The sequence below is a fragment of the Cyclopterus lumpus genome, chromosome 11 (genome assembly GCF_009769545.1).
Source record: "Cyclopterus lumpus isolate fCycLum1 chromosome 11, fCycLum1.pri, whole genome shotgun sequence".
In the NCBI taxonomy this organism is placed as follows: Eukaryota; Metazoa; Chordata; class Actinopteri; order Perciformes; family Cyclopteridae; genus Cyclopterus; species Cyclopterus lumpus.
The window spans coordinates 2,321,870-2,343,148 of NC_046976.1; the positions used below are offsets into that span (position 1 = coordinate 2,321,870).

The 21,279-nt window shown below is 45.8% G+C and overlaps 1 protein-coding gene across 1 annotated transcript; it reads left to right on the plus strand.

The window, feature by feature from the left end:
* The first annotated feature begins 227 nt into the window (after positions 1 to 227).
* Positions 228 to 8,970, plus strand: tcf19l (transcription factor 19 (SC1), like). The gene is made up of 6 exons (XM_034545886.1): positions 228 to 444; positions 1,861 to 2,842; positions 3,972 to 4,141; positions 4,940 to 5,339; positions 5,594 to 6,104; positions 6,577 to 8,970. The coding sequence occupies exons 2-6, from the start codon at positions 2,470 to 2,472 to the stop codon at positions 6,938 to 6,940; spliced, it is 1,818 nt and encodes a 605-aa protein (XP_034401777.1). The 5' UTR covers positions 228 to 444; positions 1,861 to 2,469; the 3' UTR covers positions 6,941 to 8,970.
* The last annotated feature ends 12,309 nt before the right edge of the window (positions 8,971 to 21,279 follow it).

The window sequence follows — 21,279 nt, forward strand, 5'->3', positions numbered from 1 at the left end:
GAGGGGGGAAGCTGGCAGTGTCCCTACCAATGCTGAGACCAAACCTACGCCCTTAGGTAGCCTACAGATCGGAACTAACAGGGAGTAACTAATACTGTGACTTCATGTTCAGCTCGCTCCCCCGCAGGCTGCAGGCTGCAGGCCCGTCCTGCTCCCACTGAAGGCGCCTTGGCCGTCCGCCAATCCGGGCCGAGCAGGAAGTGACGTGTGTTCGAGCGCAAGGAAACCCCGCGACTGGCGCGCCAAATTTCAAAGGACTTCCTCCTGGGAGGAAAAGAAGGCGAATAAGTCGCAACCGACGCCTGGCGGAACAACAAAAAAACAACCGAAACCCCGCAGAAACAATCCCGCAGGTTGGACTTCAAAGGGAGCTGAATCCGCCGGTCGACGGGGCTCCATCGGCGGGTCGAGTGGACGAACACCACTCGGGGACACGGCGTCGCTGTAAGTGGCAGCTTTGACTTTCATTCCGTCCCGCAAGGAACCTAACGTCAGCTAGCTTAATCCGGTTTCTGATCCGGGCGAGCTAGACCCCGGGGGCGCGAGACCCCGTTAGAAAACCCCGTGACTCCATGCACGTGCACGTAAACATGTCGATGCCACGCGGAGGGGGTCTCTGCCGGTTAACGCGTCCCGCTTTGTGCGGAGAGCCCCGTGGTTTGGTGCTATGTGCGGCGCCGTTGACACTCCCGGTGTAAAACCGGCCCGTGTGTTCTGCCTCAGGTAGCGCGTGCCTGTTGTGTGTTGTTTTTTGTGTGTACGTGTGCTTTTCATGTCGTCCGACGTGTCAAGTACATACTTTTATTTAGTTATTTATTTATGTGTATATATATATATATATATATATATATATTACACACATATACATATTACACACATACATATTACACACATACATATTACACACATATACATTTCATGTCATTTAGCTGACTCTTTTATCCAAAGCGACTTACAATAAGTGCATTAAACCATGAGTCCAAACTTAGAACAACAAGAATCAAGGGAGTACAATTTCTTCAATAAAGTTAAACTACAAAGTGCTATCAGTAAGAGACATTTAAGTGATACTACAGTGCTACTACGGCTCTACCTTCCCTATTCAAGGTAGTCAATATATATATATATATATATATATATATATACACACAAATAAATAACTAAATAAATAAAAGTATGTACTTGACACGTCGGACGACATGAAAAGCACACGTACACACAAAAAACAACACATTTCGTCACAGGCACGCGCTACCTGAGGCAGAACACACACATACACATATATATATATATATATATATATATATATATATATATATATATATATATATATATATATGTGCAAGGCAATTCAAAGTGCTTTACAGTTACATAAAATTACAAAAAGACAAATTAAATCTCTCTCTCTCTCTATATGTATTACACACATATACATTTCATGTCATTTAGCTGACGCTTTTATCCAAAGCGACTTACAATAAGTGCATTAAACCATGAGTCCAAACTTAGAACAACAAGAATCAAGCGAGTACAATTTCTTCAATAAAGTTAAACTACAAAGTGCTATCAGTAAGAGACATTTAAGTGATACTAAAGTGCTACTATGGCTCTACCTTCCCTATTCAAGGTAGTCAATATATATATATATACATATACATATACATATACATACACATACATTATATATATATAACACACATATATATATTACACACATATATATATATTACACACATATATATATATATATATATATATGTGTGTGTGTGTGTGTGTGTGTGTGGAGCAATAAAATCATTTTTAATTTATAAATGTTTTTTCATTTTATTTTAAGGATTTGTCTTTTTGGTTTTCTTTCAGATCAGACACACCTCGGCTGTTGCACCCTGTCAGGGTTCCCACCTGTGATATGGCTGATGTCAGCAGCCTGGGATTTTAATCTCTCTGACACACAGACGCTCAGATGACAGCTGGTTAAACTGGAAATATCAAATGCCAGAACTCAAGCTATAAAGTCAAAGCTGTCAATTTTTTTTGGCATTTCTTTTTTTCCGGGGGCCAGAGAGGAGAGTGGGGGTGTTAATGTTCCCTACACCTTTTCGATTTAGTAGCGTGTACCGTCCACTTCGCTGAAGCTCTTTTAATCTCCAAATCCATCTTACAGCCTCCACTCCACGGAGTGGTGTGTGTGTGTGCGTGTGGGGGGGGGGTAGTTTATAACAGAGTGCACACTCATCACCAGCTTATACAGCGCGCCATATCCCCTCGTTATTTATTCATGTATTCGCAAAGGGGCGCAGCAAGTCACCGGCTTTCCATGCTGATGCGAACACCTGTTGGTCAAAGCTGCTCCACCCGCCTGTAACCGTTCACGCTCCCGGAATAGTTCATCTTTGTGTTTGCACTCTTTGGTCGAATGTCTTCAGCCTAACTCCCGTCCACTAGTGAAGACTCGTGACCCCTGAATGGATGGCAGCCTCCTGTAAGTCAGGACTTGGCATAGAGAGGGTGTGGCCTCAGGGCGGGGGCAGGCGGGGACTCTGCGGTGGCAGACAGTCGAACCCTCCGGTCATGCCTTCGGGGGTGCAGCCGTGCTTCCAGTTGCTCCGGATCGGCTCGTCGGCCGGCGACTCAGCACGGGACCTGTACACGTTCCGGCCGGCTCTGAGCCACTCCGTGTTCCGGCTGGGCCGCGCGGCGGAGCTGTGCGACGTCACACTGGACTCCACGTCGGTGTCGCGGATCCACGCCGAGCTGCACGCCGAGAGGGACGTGGGCGAGGGCGCCTCGGCGCCACAGGAGGAGGGCTGGATGGTCCACGTCAATGACAGGAGCAGTCATGGTGAGAGAAGGGGCTGACACAGACACACACACACACACACACACACACACACACACACACACACACACACACACACACACACACACACACTCTTCTACAGTCATTGCAGGAGAGAGAACGGGGCTACACACCCTCTTACAAGAAATATCAATACTTCTACAGGGAATCACGTCTTCTGCAGCCTGACGGCACCTTAACTGAACACGAGCCAGTTGGACGTACAGACCAAGGGCCCGTTCCCTAAAAAGGAAAGTGAGGCTTAGAGTCCTAAACTCAACAAATGAGGCGGGGCTAAAGCGCTACCATAAAGGTACTTTCAAGTTCCTGCGATCAGACTTGTTCCATTCTGGTTCAACTAGTCAAGTAAGATATTTGACTGTGCAGCAGCCCACTTTGGATGATGTGCTACACTGTGATTGGCTGATAGGAATCCAATCAAATACGTTTGTGTGACGTGAATAATCATATAATGCAAAGAAAGTTTGAACTGTGTTGCTGTTAAAGACGTCGACAAAGTCTGGTCATTCAGTCCCAAGTGGTCGTCCACAAGAAGGTGCAGATTCAGGACTGGGGGAGCACCAGCTCGGGACCTGAACCCAGTGTGCTCAGGTGTTGGACCCAAGGGGAGGGGGAGTCTCGAGTCATCGCACGGTGCTCCCTCAGATTGCTGATGGTCTCCTGTGAGCGATGTGGGGGGAGGAGACTGAGCGGCGCTCTCTTGCTGCCTGATTATTCCAGTAATTTCACAGTCTGTTTCACATGCGTTTAATTCTGCTGTTAAAATGACATCTTGGTACCGGCGCTGTGCCGTCAGGGCCGTTTGATTGCCTTCGCAGCCTTCCGGCTCCTCCATTCGAGGTCCATTTTACGCAGACTTGCATCGCCCCCTCCACAGCTGTAAACACGCCGATAGTCCACAAATGGCCTCATTACTTCTTGTTCATGTATAAAATCAAAGTTCCGTGAAGATCTGGCCCCGGGTGATACGAACTGAAAAGGGAGTTTTTGTTTGGGCCGATCATGTGACCTCCCACCGCTTCGGTGTAGCAGTGAAAGACTCGTGGAGCCAGGTCAGTGCTGGCAGAAGATAATAATAAAAACAACTCTTCATCTGCTCTCGTGTTGCTAGGCACCTGGGTCAACGAGGTCCGCCTCCAGCCTGGCGTCCAGTGGGAGCTCTCGGACGGCGACACGCTGACCTTCGGTGGCCAGTCGGCTCCCGGGAGCCCCGAGTTCTACTTCCTCTTCCAGAAGGTCAAAGTTCGCCCGCTAGACTTTGACGCCATCACAATTCCAAAGGTAATCCGACAGAGACGTCTGAACAGCTCGGTTCACTGGTCCACATTCATAATGAAGCTTCATGAAAACGAGGCCAGCAGTAGATTTAATCCGTTTATTTGGCTACACTGCATTTTGTAACGTCATCTAGAGCAAGAGGTTGGCCCTAAATCCCACATTTAAAGATATAAAAAAAGCTGAAATTACAAAAATGTATGCGGTGTATTCAATAATAACCACTCATTGTTTTTTAGGTGAAAACATCATAAGAGCTTCATGGCACAGACCCCATATGGATGCTTTTTTGGGCTAAAAAATACACTTTTTAACCCAACACATAAATCTCACAAAATATTGAAAATCATTTGACAAAATGAACTGCCAACAATGATTTCATGAAGTCTATGCTTTTAGCTTTTTTAGATTTTTGTTATGCATCTCATAACTATCGAACACAATTATCAGGTGCCTGCATCCATATACAGTTATGCAGAACCCACCAGTTATCGTCATACATAGCTGTAGTTATGAGTTATGAGTCCCTGTGATAACTCACTGGAGCACTAAAAGAGTGTTAACCTTACACTCAGAAATTTTATAGTAACAAAACAGTTAGCAGGTGTTTAGGAACATTTTTATGATCGTCAAATTTAAAAAAGAAAAGATTATGTGTGAGCAGTTTATGTCTGTCTTCAGTAAGACCCAATGGACTGGCTGTGTGCCTGGGTCGGGAGGTAGGAACGGATTTAGACACGCAAACAGTGGAACAGAAAAAGACAAACATAATCATAATTGATATACTTGTTCCATGTCTCGTAGGCGGGCACCTTCTCCTCCGACCTGCAGAACCGCATCAGGACCAATCTGGACCGCAAGGTGGCCGCCAACCTGGACCTGTCCAAGCTGTCCATCAACCGGGCCACCGTCATCCTCAACTCCATCGGCAGCCTGAGTAAGATGAAGGGCAGTGCCTGGACCTTCAAGAGGAGCCTCAGCCACGGGGGGGCCGCCTCGGACCCCGGCTCCTCCTCCTCGCCGCCTCTGGCCGCTGGCTTGTCCTCCCTGCTGCCGCCCTCTACGCCGCCGCCGTTCTCCTCGTCCTCCGCTGCGTCGGCGCCCTCTGCCAAGTCCTTCCAGCCGACCTCCAGGAGCAGGAGGAAGTCGGCCCACACGGTGCTGCTCGAGGACGACAGCTCGGACGAGCCCAGGAGTCGGGGAGGTGAGGCTTGACTCTGCTGAGATAAATAGCTGTGTTTGTGTGTTTATGTGGTTTTTGGCAGCTTTTAAAACGTGAACCTAGGTCGGTTCATGAAGGCGTGTATTGGCTTTTATTCAGACTAAGAAAAATTCCTGCACATTTTATTTTTTTAAATTGCAGTTTTCATTGAAGCAATAATCTAACAGCAGGAAAAGAGCCAATGGGTAAAAAACAGGAATAAATAGCTGAGCATCGATTCTCATTGCGGTGTCCAGCTCCAGCTGGAGTCGCAGAGGACGGGCAGCGCTCGAGGGCGAAGAAGAGGCGGCGGCTCTACAAGTCTGAGTCGGAGAGTTTCAGCTCCCCGCCTCCTCTGCCGCTGCAGCCCAAGAGCCACGACGACGTCCGGCGGCCGCTGGAAGCCAAGCCCTTCCCCGTCGGCATCCGGACCATCGGCAGCTTCCACGGCGCCATGACCAACAGCCGCCTCGACCACCACCTCCTCCAGGCGTCGCTCACCACCGCCGCGGCGGCCCACAAGCAGGAGGCGCAGACGCTGCGGCAGGTCCAGACGGTGGTGCACGGCAACATCGCGGCCTTCCGCCAACAGAAAGCGGCGCACGGCTCCCCGGGGTCACAGAGGGGCAGGAGGAGGTCTCTCTGCTCCCCGGTGTTCTCCCCTCTGGTGGTCGGAGGGGAGAACTACAGCCTGGCCTCGCCCTCGGTGAGGATCTGCACGGAGGAGAGAGGCCGGGTGCAGTTCAGCAGGTTCCACCATCCCACCAGGTAAGAAGAGGTCGATGGAGGAGGTCTGCCTCCAACTCAACAGCTCCTGTATTCATCTTTTTCTAGTCTTCCACCAAAGAGGCTTTTCAGGACGTTTTTAAGTCAAATCTAACTATTAAACATAGAAGAGAAAGCTCAAACAATTCTCATGCACTCATCAATTGTGAGATTTTGGTCTATTTAGCTTCCATAACACGTCTGTAGATTTTTCCTCAATTCTCCAAAAGTCAACATTAGATAATGCCTCATTTGCATATTTAAACATTTAAGAAAATACAAAAGAAATGTAGTGTTTTTATGAAACATAACTTTCAAGGACATTTTCTCTACATGACTCGGCAGCTATTTTTTTAACTTAAAACATGGAGACAATGGATTTGTTTTTATATGGCTGTTGACAAAGTTACTGTTTCTGTATCTGTGTCACATGTGATGAATGAAATAAAATCTCCTCCTCTCCCTCTCCTCGCAGTAAACGGCGAGGCCGCCCAAGAAAGCACCCGCCCCCTCCTCGGCCGTCCTTGCCCTCCTTGCCCTCCTTGCCCTCCCCGTCCTCCTCGTCCTCCTCTTCCACCTCCTCCGCCTCTTCCTCTTCTGGCTCCTCGTCCTCTTCGTCGTCCTCCTCCGAGGACGACGAAGAGGAGGGCGACGAGGCGGCGATGGGCGGGGCGGTGGAGCCATGCGCGGCGCCGTGCTGCCGGCTGCCTCAGCAGGACACGGTGCAGTGGATCCAGTGCGACGTGTGCGACGCCTGGTACCACATAGACTGTCTGCACGTGGACCGCAAGAAGCTCCTGAGGGACCCCAACGCAGACTTCCACTGCGGATGTTGCTAACGGGACGCCTGTGCGACAGCACGTTGTCCCGCCTCAGATGTTTGTTTCCTCCAGCCGCTCTCAACAGACCTCATTAAAGAAAGAAAAGGAGTTTCCTTCGATTATTTTATTTTTCTTCCTCCTCCCAAGTTTGATGACTCGTTACCTAACAGTGGCGCTCAGTTCCAGGGCTCAAGCACACGGTGAGATGTTTCTGAGCACCTTGCCAAGGCCGACTAATGAAATGTCTCCCATCGGCCCGCAGCAGCGGTTTAATGACGTTCTTGAGCGCGGCCGCCTTCCACCCTCAGCGACCTTTTTACGTGGCCCAAAAAAACCCGGACGCTCGTGCTTTTCCGCCTCGCCGCTGTCAACTCCTCCGTGAAACGTTCCGGTGCAGTGGCGGAAGTTTTCCAGACAATTAAACTCCGGTACTCTCACTGTGGCTGCTGATGAGGGCTGCTCGATGGAGGATAAGAGAGGGGAGGGGAGGGGGAAGTCATCAAATGTTTCAGGGCACTTTGTTTTTGTTGCCGCTCTGCAGGACTCTAGCAGTGTGATGAAATATCATCCGCTGACGTAACGGAGTCAGGAAGTCGTGGTCCGACCGGAGGGGTCTTCTCACTGCAAAGAGGACACTGACGCACACACACACACACACACACACACACACACACACACACAGATACCAGATAACGTTAGTGTTCTGAATATAGTTTTTTACTTTAATCGTACCACTAAGCGTGTGTGTTTTTTTTTGTTGTGGGAGAAAATGTGGAACATTTGATTCTTGAGCAATAAAATAAGAAAAAATATATCTAAAAAAAATATGTATATTTTTTTAACTTTTGTAATAGCAACTTTGTAAGACTAATGATTGGTTACAGCCCAATGACACAATTTCTCCTAATTACTAACTTAAATGTAGTCTTACTCTTCAAAAGGTTTCAGCTTCACTTGCTGTTTTGACGATCAACCCAAAGAAATTGTTACCTCTTCACTGCAGTAATACAATAACAACCTCTAATACTAATACTGTCGGTTTCTCGACTGTAAAAAGGAAAAATAAGATATTTGATTTGTTTCATCCACCATGAACAGTGTTGCGTATTGAGTTCTGTTTCCCTGTTGGAGCTCTGAAGATATTTAAAAGCCTGTTCGTGTCTCCAGAGCTTCCACACAAAGGAGCGCACTAACGTCGCTCGTCATGTTGCCGTTGGAGCTCCTCGTGGAGCGAGAAAAGGGACGGCACGCAGCTGAGAGTGATGCTTTTTTAATTGGCAAAAAGTGATGACAAACTCCAAAGCAGAAAAGACAGAAGGAAAGAAAAAAGGTGTGAAACGTGTGCGATGTTGAAGATGGAGGAAAAGCAGCGCGACTCGATCGTTGAAATTCCAAATGCAGCTGCGGAGAAGCTCCTTCTACGCGCCTCCCTGCTGTCTCTGACCATGTCAGCGTTGTGAGGCGCTGCAGGGGCTCGTTGTTGTTGCCACTGACGGGCTCACTCTGGTATTGTGAGGGTCTTGATGACGTTATGGGAACAACCTCTCGTTCTGTCTAAACTCTGTAAAGACTGAGAATCTCCACTTTAACAGTTCCCTTTAGAGATATTTATATCGTACATTAGAACTCCAAGCTATGCTCCAACAAACAACCTGATATTGCTTTTCAACTCTCGCTCTGCTGTCCACCGCTCTGCCATCAAAAGGTCCCATGGCACCGGTTCACATGACGTTGTTGGACACACACACAATGATCTTGGCCAACAACGAGCACTTCTAGACGGGGAGGAGGTGCAGCCTCTAGTGGCTTCCATCTGCAGGGGCCTCCCTCAATACTGGACCAGTTTTGAGACCGTTCAGAGACCAGAACGTGGTACAATAGGGTCCAGTTGGAACAGCCCCCCCCCCCCCCCCACACCTTTCTTTCCGAGGAGTCCACAGAAGTGTCCTGCGTTCATCGTCATCATCGCGCTGTCAATGCTTTGTTGGTTTTGTACAGAATTCAAACCAATTGTCATCTCTGGAGATGCCATCAGCATCAGAGCTGTTGTCAGGGAAGAAATAAAGAATCTTAAAAAGCAACCCGGTTCTTCTTGTCTGTCTGCTTCATCTTCACACAGGCTCTGGTCTAGAACACATTTCCTCTGCTCGAGTAGTGATTGATGAAAAGCCGATATTAAAAATTTGCATTTGTTTTTCTCCTCCGGCCTTTTGTGTCTCCTCTTTAAGAGAGAGAGGATGGGCGGGGAGGCAACCAAACTTTGTGTGATCCCAGATAAGAAATGTGATCTGTCTGGATATTGTTGTTGTCTTTTGAACGTTCACGGCAGAGTGGGAGTCGACAAACAAAGGGAACAGCCTCATAATTGGAATCTTTATTATTCTGTCTTATCTGGGCTCTTCGTGCATGAAGTCACGTTGTACTCCGAGAACAAAAGTGCTGCTGCTTTAAGACAGACACACACACACACACACACACACACACACACACACAGTCACAGTCTCTCAGGTCTGGTGTTCTACCTGGCGACAGCTGAGACTCTGTGAGGGAAAGGAGGCTGGGTTGTGATTACGTGTTGTTACGGCGACGCGACACATATACATAAAAGATTCTCCTTAACGATGACGAGATTTCACTGAATGTTTCCGTATGTAGTTTACTGCTCTGATGATTCCATAAACTTCATTCTTTTTACATGTATTTCTAAATGTGTGATATTTTGACACATGTATGGGAAGCTCCCAGCTTGGAACAGTGCTATCCAAATAAGATCATCACAAGTATATCGGCTAATAGACGATGAGTCGGCAGTAGAATCTTGGTGTGTTTTGGACTGCTGCTGTTGGATGAAGGAATGAATGATGGAAAGGATTTATCTTATTCTTTAATGTCGGCCTTTTTGTTCTTCTCCAGAGTTGGAAAAGATGTAGTGTCTTATTTTAGAGCAATATGAAAGCACACACAGAGAGGTTATGAAATAAGCCTATATATCATGCAGCATAGTTGTCGCGCATGACTCCAGGAAACCCATAACACTCGGCTCCACCAGCTGCCTTGACCTGCAGAAGGTGAATTACGTTTGTCCGAACTGTTTCCATAGCAACATTCCTCTCTGTCTTTTTATTCTTAAAAAGTAGGGTTTTTTTGGGAAGCAAGATCGGAGCTCCATCCTGTAATAACAGCACCTTCTTTCCCCTAAGGATGCATGGACTTGTGTGTGTGCCTGTGTGCGTGTGCTGGCCGTTTCCATCTTGTCTCCATGCTGGTAAAAGGTAGAAGGGTCACATCGAGATGAAAGCACAAGGCTGAAAACTACCAATGCTCCTCATCCAGCAGCTCTCTGGCCTGTCACACACACACACACACACACACACACCACACACCACACACCACACACACACACACACACACACACACACACACACACACACACACACACACTCACTCACAGGGTCATTTTCCCTCTATCTGTCATCAGTGCTCTGCAGCCGTGTAATGTGGGTGATCTGAGAATATGCCGTTACACTGATGGGATACGGCTCCATCAGTGTTCCTGGATAGCAATGATCCCCTCAGAGTGAGGAAAGTGGTGCTCTTTTCTCCAGATATCCATCAAAGTGAAACAAAAGTGTGAAAAAAAAGAGTAATCTTTTCAATATTTGACACCAAGAAACCTACACAATATTCTATTGGTAATAAGATAAGGCACTAATAATCTAAATGTAGCATTTTGGTTCATTTCTAAGTCAACCTTGTAAAACCCTGTTATACGACCGGAATAACGGACATTTACTGTTAATCTAATACTATTGGTTTGTTCTTGATTTCCTGAACAAAAGGCTGACAACAAAGGAGAAGATGCAGTCACAGAGAAAATGTGAAGGTTCTAAGCTCTAGAAGTACAGCGGCCGTTTAGTTCATTTACATAAAGCGGGTGAAAAAAAAGAAGAAGAATGGTCAAAATGATTGCAGTGGTGGCCAACATATCCGGACATTTATTAGGTTGGGTTGCACCAACAAAGATTCTTCTAAGATCAATTTGAATCAGAGTTGAGCAAAACCAGGTTCATATGAGCAAATCCACATTAAAAAGCAATCTCTGTTTCGTAAATCTACGTTCAAACCAAAACACAAGTCAGTGTGATGCTCGAATAACTAAATGTAGTGCTGACCTGCTGAGGAGGCAGAGAGGTATTCCTCAACTAAATGTTACATTGTTTGCTAGTTAGCCAGTTAGCTAGTTAGCTAGTTAGCTAGTTAGTTTTCATGTTAGCCACCGTGACTCGACAGAGAAGCCCCAATTTCTCCTTTGAGAAAAACTTGTTGGCAGAATTAATGGAGCAATATGGACAATATAATAGAAGACAAAACGACGGACAACAGCACAGTAAGAGAGAAAGAGACGGTTGAAATGCAGCAGCAGAACCATAAAGCCCGGGGAATACGGGCCATAGCTTCACTTTCTTTGAGGAACTTGGCTATTTGGCTCAACCCGACTGAACAAAGGCGGCCATTTTGAAGAGTAAACCTCCTCACGTGTAAGTTTAAAGTTAACACAGGATCACAGCTTCAAGTTTTGCTGCAACAGCATTGAGTCAAATCTAGGTTTGGAGTAAAAAGTAAATGGTAAAAGGTTTGATGATTCCTAAAACCCAGGAATGAGTCGTCGTTTTTACACTTCCGGTTCCCTCGTCTCAAAGCCGCTGTGTGAATCCGGTCTGTGGATAACACAACATTAAGAGATTTCATCATTTTGTTCTTCAATATACATTGTGTCTAATTGTTGTTAAATGAGACGACTATACGCTGTCACGCCCTTTAGCTGCGTGGAGGTGACGTTGAAGTCATGTGACTGCAGTGTAGTTCCTTTGTAGCCCAACGGTAGCTTTTCACTGCCGATCACGCTTCACGAATCATAAAAGTGGGGTTCGTTTGTGACGATCATCTCACTGAGTGTGAATATTTGTTTGCCACAGAGCAGAGTTTCTGCAATAATTCAAAACCCAATGAACCAGTGTGAGGCTTGCCTTCCGGGGTTGTCCTTCCAAAACACATAATCCCCCCCCCATACACACACACACACACCTGAGGCTGCGTGTGTGTGTTCATCAGTGGATGTGCTCACAAAGCGAGGCAGAAGGGAGGCTCAAAACCCTCTTGGCTCTTGAGTGTTCTCAAGAATCAGCCTCCACATAAAGAACAGTGTTTCTCCACGTCGGCCTGTGGTTGTAGTTTCCTCGTGGCCCACCGGGGGGCAGTGTCGGCCTGGAGCAGCGGAAGTCCACAGAGGACGGAGATCCAGGCAGCAGAGGATGAACAGGGGGGGCCACTCCCTGCACATCACACCCAGAACGGACATCACGAGTTCCCATTATTATCCCTCAATGGACGCAGCTTTGGTTCTCCGATGGCCGATGGCTGTATGAGTGGGTTTTAATGGAGCATGGAGCTCAAATGACTGGCAGCTTCCTCTTTGTCACCTGTATGTTTTCATCTTTCTGCACCGTGCACACACGACTGTGGTAGGTGTGTGTGTGTGTGTGTGTGTGTGTGTGTGTGTGTGTTAGCTCACTACTGGCTGAGCCCCAACAGGAGCAGAGGAGCAGCTGCTGATGCGTCCCCAATAGCCTATCACATATTGCTCTCCTCTCCTCTGCTCCCTTCCCGTCTCCTTTCATCGTCTCTCCTTGCATGGTCTCCTCTCCTCTCCTCTCCTCTCCTCTCCTCCCCTTTCCTCGCTGATCCTGTCTTCCGTCCTCTCCTCTCCTTCTCCACAAAGATCTCCTTTAAAAAAAGATGACAAAAGAGAGTAAAAATAATCTCTCCGTCGTGATCTTTCCTTGTTTGTTTACCTTCTCCTCTCCTCCCTTTGTCTCTTTCAGTACGCTCATCAGTTCAGCTCAACTCAACATACAAATAATAAGATAAACAAAACAATAATACAAATAAATTGGTTTCCACCTCCTCTCTTTTCATCTCTTCATTTCTTCCCGCTCTTGTCATCTCCTCTTCGTTTCCTCTCTCCTCCTCTCCTCTCCTCTTTTCTCTTCTCTCTTCTTCTCTCCTCTCCATCTTCCCCTGTCTTCTCATTTGTTTCCTCTCTCCTCCACCCGTTTGCCTTTTGTTAGCTCCCTGTTACCTCATCCTTTCACCTCCCTGTCCCTTTTCTCCTTGAGTCTCCTCTTTTTCCTCTCCTTGTCCCCCCCTCCTCTCCTTACATCATCCCTCTTCCTCCCACTCCATTTAAACATTTTCTCTCCTACACTGCCTTTTTTGTTCATCTTTACTATTCTCCTTCACATTCCTTGCACCAAAATTCGATCAAGGACATTCTTCTTTCTCTTGTACTGCCCCCCCCCCCTCCTCTTTTTCCTTCCGTCTCTCACTCTTTTTTCCCTCCAGTTCACAGGAAATGAGATTCTGGCTTATTGGCTTATTTCCACCTGTCCCCAGTTTGACCTTTGCATGTCTCTCTCTATCACACACACACACACACACACACACACACACACACACACACACACACACAACTCACCTTTTCCCCCGACACAGACACACTCAGGACCCACATACAAAAAACAACACACACACACACACACACACACTCCACTTCATTCCTATATTGTTTCACCTCACAAATCACTCTAAATTGGCCGCAGCCAGAAGAACACACAACCTCTCTAAACTGTTTAATAACGTCATTAATCATTCGGCTTTGACTTGGCTCCGGCACCGCCGCCTCTATAAGTGGCCTGGAAGTGGGTTACGATTTTTAAGGGGACCCCAAGCTATGGCTGGGCCCCCCCCCCACAAAGCTCTGGATTAATCGCTCATTCATCTGGTGCTCCACGGTCCTGTAACAGACTGAGAGGAGCGAGAAGCTCATTCCCCGTCTTGCAGGGTTATAAATGAGTCTCACGGGCATGAAAGTACAGTTCAGTCCCGTGTGGGGAGACAAAAAGATAAACAACAGAGGGTATTACATAAAGATATCCACCATTTGACACGCGGCCTCACGAAACACGACTAACACGGTACAATATAATGAAACAATGATGTTTCTTTTTAAGTCAAAGTGGGTCACATATCACATTTGATACTACCAATTATATGCATGCAATCCAGCAGTAGTTTCATCTACAGCAAGTTCAGAAAAGATTTGACAACTGCTGCTTTTTTTTTTTTTTTGGCTTTAGAATATTCTTCCCAGGCCAAAATGACCATTTTATATATGTATATATACATATATAACTTTTTTCTGCAGAGCAAAACTATATCAAAACATCCGACTACAAGCAATCACATAATTCATTCGGTATAATCCACCTCAGATACTTCGCAAACACATCCATTTTCACTAAAACGTGACCATTTGACCACGTTTCGGGCTTCCTGTTTTGAGTGGCGGACTCCGGACTTTGGGGCTGTTCCACTGTCAAATCCTTGAGTGTTTGAGGGCTCTCGCAGGCATTTTGAGACCTTTCCATGAATCCACATTTCTGCAGAATTTGCCAAAAGGAATTACCCACAATTCATAGCAATGTGACGTTAAACACGGGGCTACCAGTGGAAGCGTGGAATTCAAACATTAAGGATTAAAGATGGCACATGAAAACACATGAAAGGAAGCACAGAGGAATACAAGCAGAGATTATATTATATAGCTTTATTCATCAAACATTTAATTTAGTCATTGAATCTGTTTTCACAAAAACGAGTAAATAGATTATTTGGCAATTCTCTATAATCTCGTGAGGCAAATGCCTGGAAGACGTTCAAATCAGGGAGTCAACAATATTAATTAAATACCCACAATTGTACACAACGTCTTCCGACGTTGTCACAGCAACGTGATACGTTGCAGCAAAGTGCCATCGTCAGATGAACCTCTGAGAGTTCAGGGTTTAAAGCTTTAGGGGGGGCATTGGGACTGGACTCAGGCGGTCTGAGGGGCACCAGCGCGTAGAAAGGTGTCTAGCATGTGGGTCAGTCATATGGCACTTCACCGGGTTCTATCTACCTATGCTTCTTTTGAACTCACCACATTCACTTCCTGCCTTGTCGGCCCCGCCCTGATTAGATTGCCTCTCGTGAGTCACCTGACCTCCTGCTCACCTGTCCCCACTTCCCCACTCACACTGGCAGCCCAGTTACCTGTACTCTTTGTCAGTTGGTTGTTATGTGATGTTCTGTTTGCCTGTAACCTTCCTGCTGCACCTGTAAGCCCAATAAGTCCCTTAAGTCAGGGGTAGGAAACCGTAGGTGTGAGTGCCACCATTGACAGCTTCACCAGTGACACACTAGCTATAGTTTTGGGAAATGTTGAAGTAGTTTTTAGCTGTTGTTTGAACGTGACGCACGTTTACATCAAGACGTCTTCGCTTTTTGATTCTTGTTCCGCGTGTGAGAAAAAAAGTTATTTTCAAGATTTCAAGTCATTTATAAACAAATTATACTTTTACTTTCATCACTTCTGGTCCCGATACCAACACCTTCCAGAATGGGCCTTGCAAAGGTCCCTAAGACACCCACTAAGACTTCGTAGAGTTTGTTAAGACACAAAAATAACCCTCTGGATGCGAACAATTTAATAGCACATAAATGTCATTTCTAGTTGACGGAGTTGCTGTAAATCTAAAAGACTCAACTGTCCAGAGGAACAGGAGTGGAGTACAAAGTCACATTTATTTGAAGAATGTGTGGCTTTAATAGCTATAATTTAGCTTCCTCTAATGTGTGTCTGGTGGTGATTGTGAAAATGATATTTTCCATTAAGAAGATATTAAAATTGAGTCTAAAATGTTTGGGAGGTTTCAACCTGGAGCGCTGGTGGTTGTCAATCTCGTCTCACTTCAGCTCCGTCCTCCCCAAATCCGAATGTTCAGCCTTCACAAGCATCTGACAGAGAGCCGGAGAGCCCAAAGCCAGCTGCCAAAGCCTGCTTCAGAGACCTGTTGGAGGCCTCGCAGTCTGCTGCAGATCCACACGGTGGAGGCCACGCTGGGGAAAAGCCGCCGTTACACATGAAGTAATTAAACTCGCATTACTGACGGTGCTAACCACAGTGTGTTTCCAGTGTGCACAGCAGGGCTGGTTGTGAGCATGATGAACCTGATGCATCATGACTGAATAAGGCCTACAAGCTCACTGAAACGCAGCCACAACTTGTCTGTCTTTTCCTACTATAAATCCCATGATCCTCAGCAACTTGACAAGGAAGTCAATGTTGATGGTCACGGAATTTACGTACTTCAGTATCAGGACGTCCGTGATAATTTTTATGCAAAAGATGATCTGTTCCTTAACCCAACTTAAGTGCTTTAGTTGCCTCAACCTAACTAAGTATTTAACGATCTTTTCCTCAACTTAAGTGCTTTTGTTGCCTCAACCTAACTAAGTATTTCACGATCTTTTCCTCACCTTAAGTGCTTTTGTTGCCTCAACCTAACTAAGTATTTCCCAATCTTTTCCTCACCTTAAGTGCTTTTGTTGCCTCAAACTAACTAAGTATTTCACGATTTTTTCCTCAACCTAACTAAGTATTTCAAGATCTTTTTAATATTTTTAAAAGACCGGATGCATGGAACTCGACACGTATTGCTTGCACTCGTAGGGAAACGCAAAAGGAATGAAGGGTAACTTTTCGTAGGATATCATACGAACCGTCGCTAATTCTTGGAACATGAGCTTTACGGGCCCCCTCAACCGGACCTCCGCTATGTGTTTGCTGAGCAGACTATAGCGAGCTAGCTAAAGTAAAGTGACTTGTGTGGCCAATGAGGGACAAAACGTGTATCTCGACATTCGCTTGTCAAAAAACTAAATCTGTCCGGCTCATGCGGTCAGAGTTTGAATGTGTGCGAATGATCGAATGTTGACATTCAGTGTGAAGACTGGTCAGAAGACTAGAAAGGCAAGTCCATTTACCAGTTACCATATAAAAAAACAGTGCCAACTTTGACTATGCAGTGTTAAAATATTTAAAAAAACACACATTTATTTAATCTGCTGATAAGTACCGGTTTTGGACATACAAGGTTTCCACCCGACAGCGACGTGTTGGAGGGAGGGGCTATAAGCATCGCTGACATGGCGACTTTCTCACAAGAGTGAGCAACATCTAGTGCTGCTAGATACTATCATTGGAAAAGAGTTGCCAACACCGGGCTGTACAGTTTTCAGTTGGATAATTTAAAAAAAAATCTAGCTTACTTTTTCTAGTTTTTCAAGATCGTCAACCCTAGCTTTAAGTTGTATTACAGCCACATTGATGTAGACAGAGCACTGATTTAACCAGGGTGTGGATAAGAAGAACTCAAGGATTACCACTTGGAGTCCTTAAATGACATGTTGACATCACAAGTAATTACGTACTGATAGTTAAATAAACTCTTCCTTTATTGTTATTGTTTTTATTCACTTTTAAAAAAGAGAGGAATATCAGGGCTTCCAGGTGGCCCAGGGGTTAAAAATGCTGGACACGTAAGTGCAGCTTCTTTGGTTTGAGTCCGGCATGTGACCTTCATTACGTGTCCTCTCCCCTGTTTGTTTGCTGTCATCTCATTACCGTCACTATCAGACAATTGCAAAAAGGGCATCCATAGGAACGAGTCAGACCTAGTAGTCGCTTTAATTTGTAGCAGTATGTTGATCCGACAGGAAGCCCCAGCAGAAAGCAGATCCTCAGGAGAGTTTGCATCTCTGTTCAGCACATCCCGAGAGCCTCTCACTGCTGGCTCTGATTTAGAAAACCACTTCCCTATGAGGCAGAAACATGGCTTTCCTGTGTGTGTGTGTGTGTGTGTGTGTGTGTGTGTGTGTGTGTGTGTGTGTGTGTGTGTGTGTGTGTGTGTGAGACGGCCGTGTGGCAACAAGAAATTAGCAAGGCAAAGAAACCCAAGGCAAAACATATTACAGTAAAAAGAATTAATAATGTAAAGGGCAAAGCCTGCCTCGGAAAAGCTCCAGTATCATCAATCTGTGATGTTTAGTTCATCTCTTAAGTCATTTTGCAATTAAATGTTGTAATTATTGTTGAACCACCTTGCCTCTAGATTGTAAGACATGTATTAGGACCATTGTAATTATAAAAAAGGATGACATAGCTGGGGTGGGGGCTAATATTCAGAGAAAGAAATGTAGATATTCTGAGATTAAAACACTGAATATAAGAAGTGGACTTTGTCATTGTGACATCACTCATTGGTTTGTGGACTGCCACTTTGAAGCCTCGAGATTGGTATTTTCGCTGTCGCCATCTTGTTTATTTGCAACCAACTCCCAGACTGGACAATGCCGTGGTGGGGACTTTATATGGGACCATCATTTACTAAATGAGCATCATTTTATTTCATTTTAAGATCCAATGTAGGGAATCAGAGATTGAGACCATAAACTCATGTTTACAATGTTTACTGAGGGAATAAATCAAGAGAGAAGTAGAGTCATTTTATATAGACTTCTATACAACCAGAGGAGTCGCCCCCTGGTGGTCAGTAGAGAGAATGCAGCTTTAACACATAAAGCATAGACTTCATATACAATCAGACTATTTCCGCCCCTCCTGGCTGACATTAGTATGTATTGTACTTTATCCTCACGTTAGACCTGTTTTTATTTAGTTGTTTCTCTTGTGTTATTATATATTTTACACACGGCAGCTCACGTTACCGCAGTGTTTAATGGTGGTGTCTGTAGCGTTGTGAGCTTGTTTGTGAAGTGGTTCCTTTCCAAAACAATATCAGAGAATTTGTACGTTTTTTCTCACTGATTTACCACGGATATCTCAGAGATAGATAGATATATGGATGGATGGATATATATATATATATGTGTATGGATGGATGGATGGATGGATGGATGGCTAGATAGATAGATAGGAGATAAAAACGGAGAGAAGAAATGGAATGAGAGAGTAAAAGCAGTGAGTGAAAATAATGGAACAACCCGGTCTGTGTCCAGTGTGCCCTGCTCTGGTTGGTTAGCGGTGTGTATTTCTGGCCTGTTGAGGTGCAGCCTGATGGCTGCGGGGACACGCCAGTCTCCGTGGTAATTATCCATCAGTCTGCAGCAGGATGAGCCGCTCGGACTTTCACAGCGGAGCAGTTTGGAGCTGCAAACTACTCAGCTCAGTCTGCTCCGAGGGAAGAGTTGCATTTAGTATGCAGAGCGCCTGCAACAATTCATCTCTGAAATGTCTTCTTTCGAAGGATTTAGATAAACTAGTTTGGTCACCGAGGCTCGTGTACGTCTGATGGACCTAGCTTGCAGCTCGGCACATTACATGTCTGCTGTGTGGGAGGACAACAGCATCAGATCTTTATTTTGAAAGAGTGATTAGCATTCCGATCATAAGGATGGAACAGGATCTCAAGAAGACAGCGTAGGGTTTTGCCATAAAATAAAAATGTTGTCAAGTACATATATATATATATATATATGTGACAAACACATATTTACACACACATGCATACGAGGCAATTGCTGAAATACATACATTCATATTTCTTGCCCAAAAAATGGTCTTGCACATAACCATCCATAAAACATTAATTTGTACACTTTGCACAGACTAAACAAATGAGATGTAACCTCTTGTATAGCTTAGGAGGTGCTGGCGTCGGGTTTTGTGACCTCCGGACCGAGTCGGGCTCGCAGTCTCCCCCCTGTTTCCAGTCATTATGCTAGGCTAAGCTAACCGGCTGCTGGCTCCGCCTCCATGTTTAGCTGACAGACATGAGCGCGGTACCTATATTCTCCTCGAACTCGTTACACAAAAGCCTCCCCCAGGCCCCTGCATCTACATTCTCCATCCATCCACCAGATGCCCCCGGACTCTCCCACCTGTCCCCGTCACCTGACTCTCACTTCCACCTGCTCACCGATTTCCACTTTCCCTCAGCAGCCCTGCAGTATATTTACTTTCCCATTTACGCTCATTCCCCACCGGATTGTCAATGGTGCTTTGTGCCTATCTGAACCTGGATCTGTACACTTATCGGTTCCTGTCTGCCTGGATTGTGCATTTGGGTTCATTCCTTGTTGCTTCAACCATTTGAGATAACTTTAAATTACTATAAGGAACTTCTAAGTAGTTATGAAACAGACTCAATTAAAAAACTGATGGCTCTATGACCTCCTAAAGTAAATGAGACCATCCATTTGTATAGTAGTTATTCTTAGTGCTTTCTATCAGGCACGATAAACACTGACGTCACCCTGCTGGAGGCCCCGGCCGCCATGGTTTTCTAAAGGGAGTGTGGCAGGTGCTCTTTGGAAACACTACCACTTTTGTCCACCGGGGCCGCCAACATTAACACACAATGAATGTTGCTCTGAGTAACTTTAAGTGCTATATTTTAATTTTGTGCAAAGACAAAACTATTCCGCACCATTAACAACCATCTATTTGTTCTTTCAATATAGCTGACAGATTATGCCAGTTCTCTTTTGCAACAATATCATCAAAGTCAAAAGGAGGTTTTTTTTGCTTGACAAAGATTATTAGTTTGGATAAGCAGTCTGCTGGACTGAAGCACAGTATTCTTCATGGCAGACCACCTTCACACAATGCAGCAGCCGAGCTCCCAACAATACAGACCGTGTGAGTCATTCACAGGGCCACCATTTCACAACGAGAGGCGATGGGATCTTTGATGAGGACTGTCTTACTGCTGGCTGACGTATTGGTTAAAAATAAAAAATCCATTCGAGAGATATGTAACGATAAACGTCACTCTATTCTATTTATTGCGTTATGGAACAGCATAGCTGAAGCGTCCCCGGGGATCCACGCTTGACAGATGGAAGCGGAGAGAGCAGGAGGCAGCGAGAAGGAGGCAGGTGAAGCTGTTTGAGAACAAACACAAGCAGACAGCAGCGCGATCGGGTCCTTTTCCGGTCCGTGGACGCTCAGCCTGCCGTCCCTTATCCTCCAGCGTCCCATTAAGTCGGGGGAAGAAATGTGGAGGAGAGAGGCACCGGAGGCGCAGCGTGACGCCCACAAACAAACAAACAAGTGAGCTGGCACTCGTAGGCCACACGGGCATCAGGAATGTAGGGACCTTTCAACAGCACTTGGTTGTTTTCCTCAAATTTCGTGTGTTTTCAACAATTCACGAGGGAAGTTGCAGAACCGAGGAGGTTCTCCCCAATGGTCCCATTGCATCTGGCAAACAAAGGCAGCGCTGTTCCTCGAGTGCCTTCGTGCAGCTGCAGATGGGCAAGGCCTCAATTACTGTCAAATCCATTTCAGGTGTCGGAGAGCGGCATGCAGCGTCTGATTGATACTACTATTATGATCTCATTTTTACCATTGCACTACCTTTTGATGGTGGGGATATCCTGGGGGACGAAGT

Coding starts and splice junctions, on each gene's coding strand:
- tcf19l (XM_034545886.1), top strand. CDS start 2,470: ATGGCAGCCTCCTGTAAGTCAGGACTTGGCATAGAGAGGGTGTGGCCT. Junction 2,843..3,971: donor CAATGACAGGAGCAGTCATG/GTGAGAGAAGGG, acceptor TCGTGTTGCTAG/GCACCTGGGTCAACGAGGTC. Junction 4,142..4,939: donor ACGCCATCACAATTCCAAAG/GTAATCCGACAG, acceptor CATGTCTCGTAG/GCGGGCACCTTCTCCTCCGA.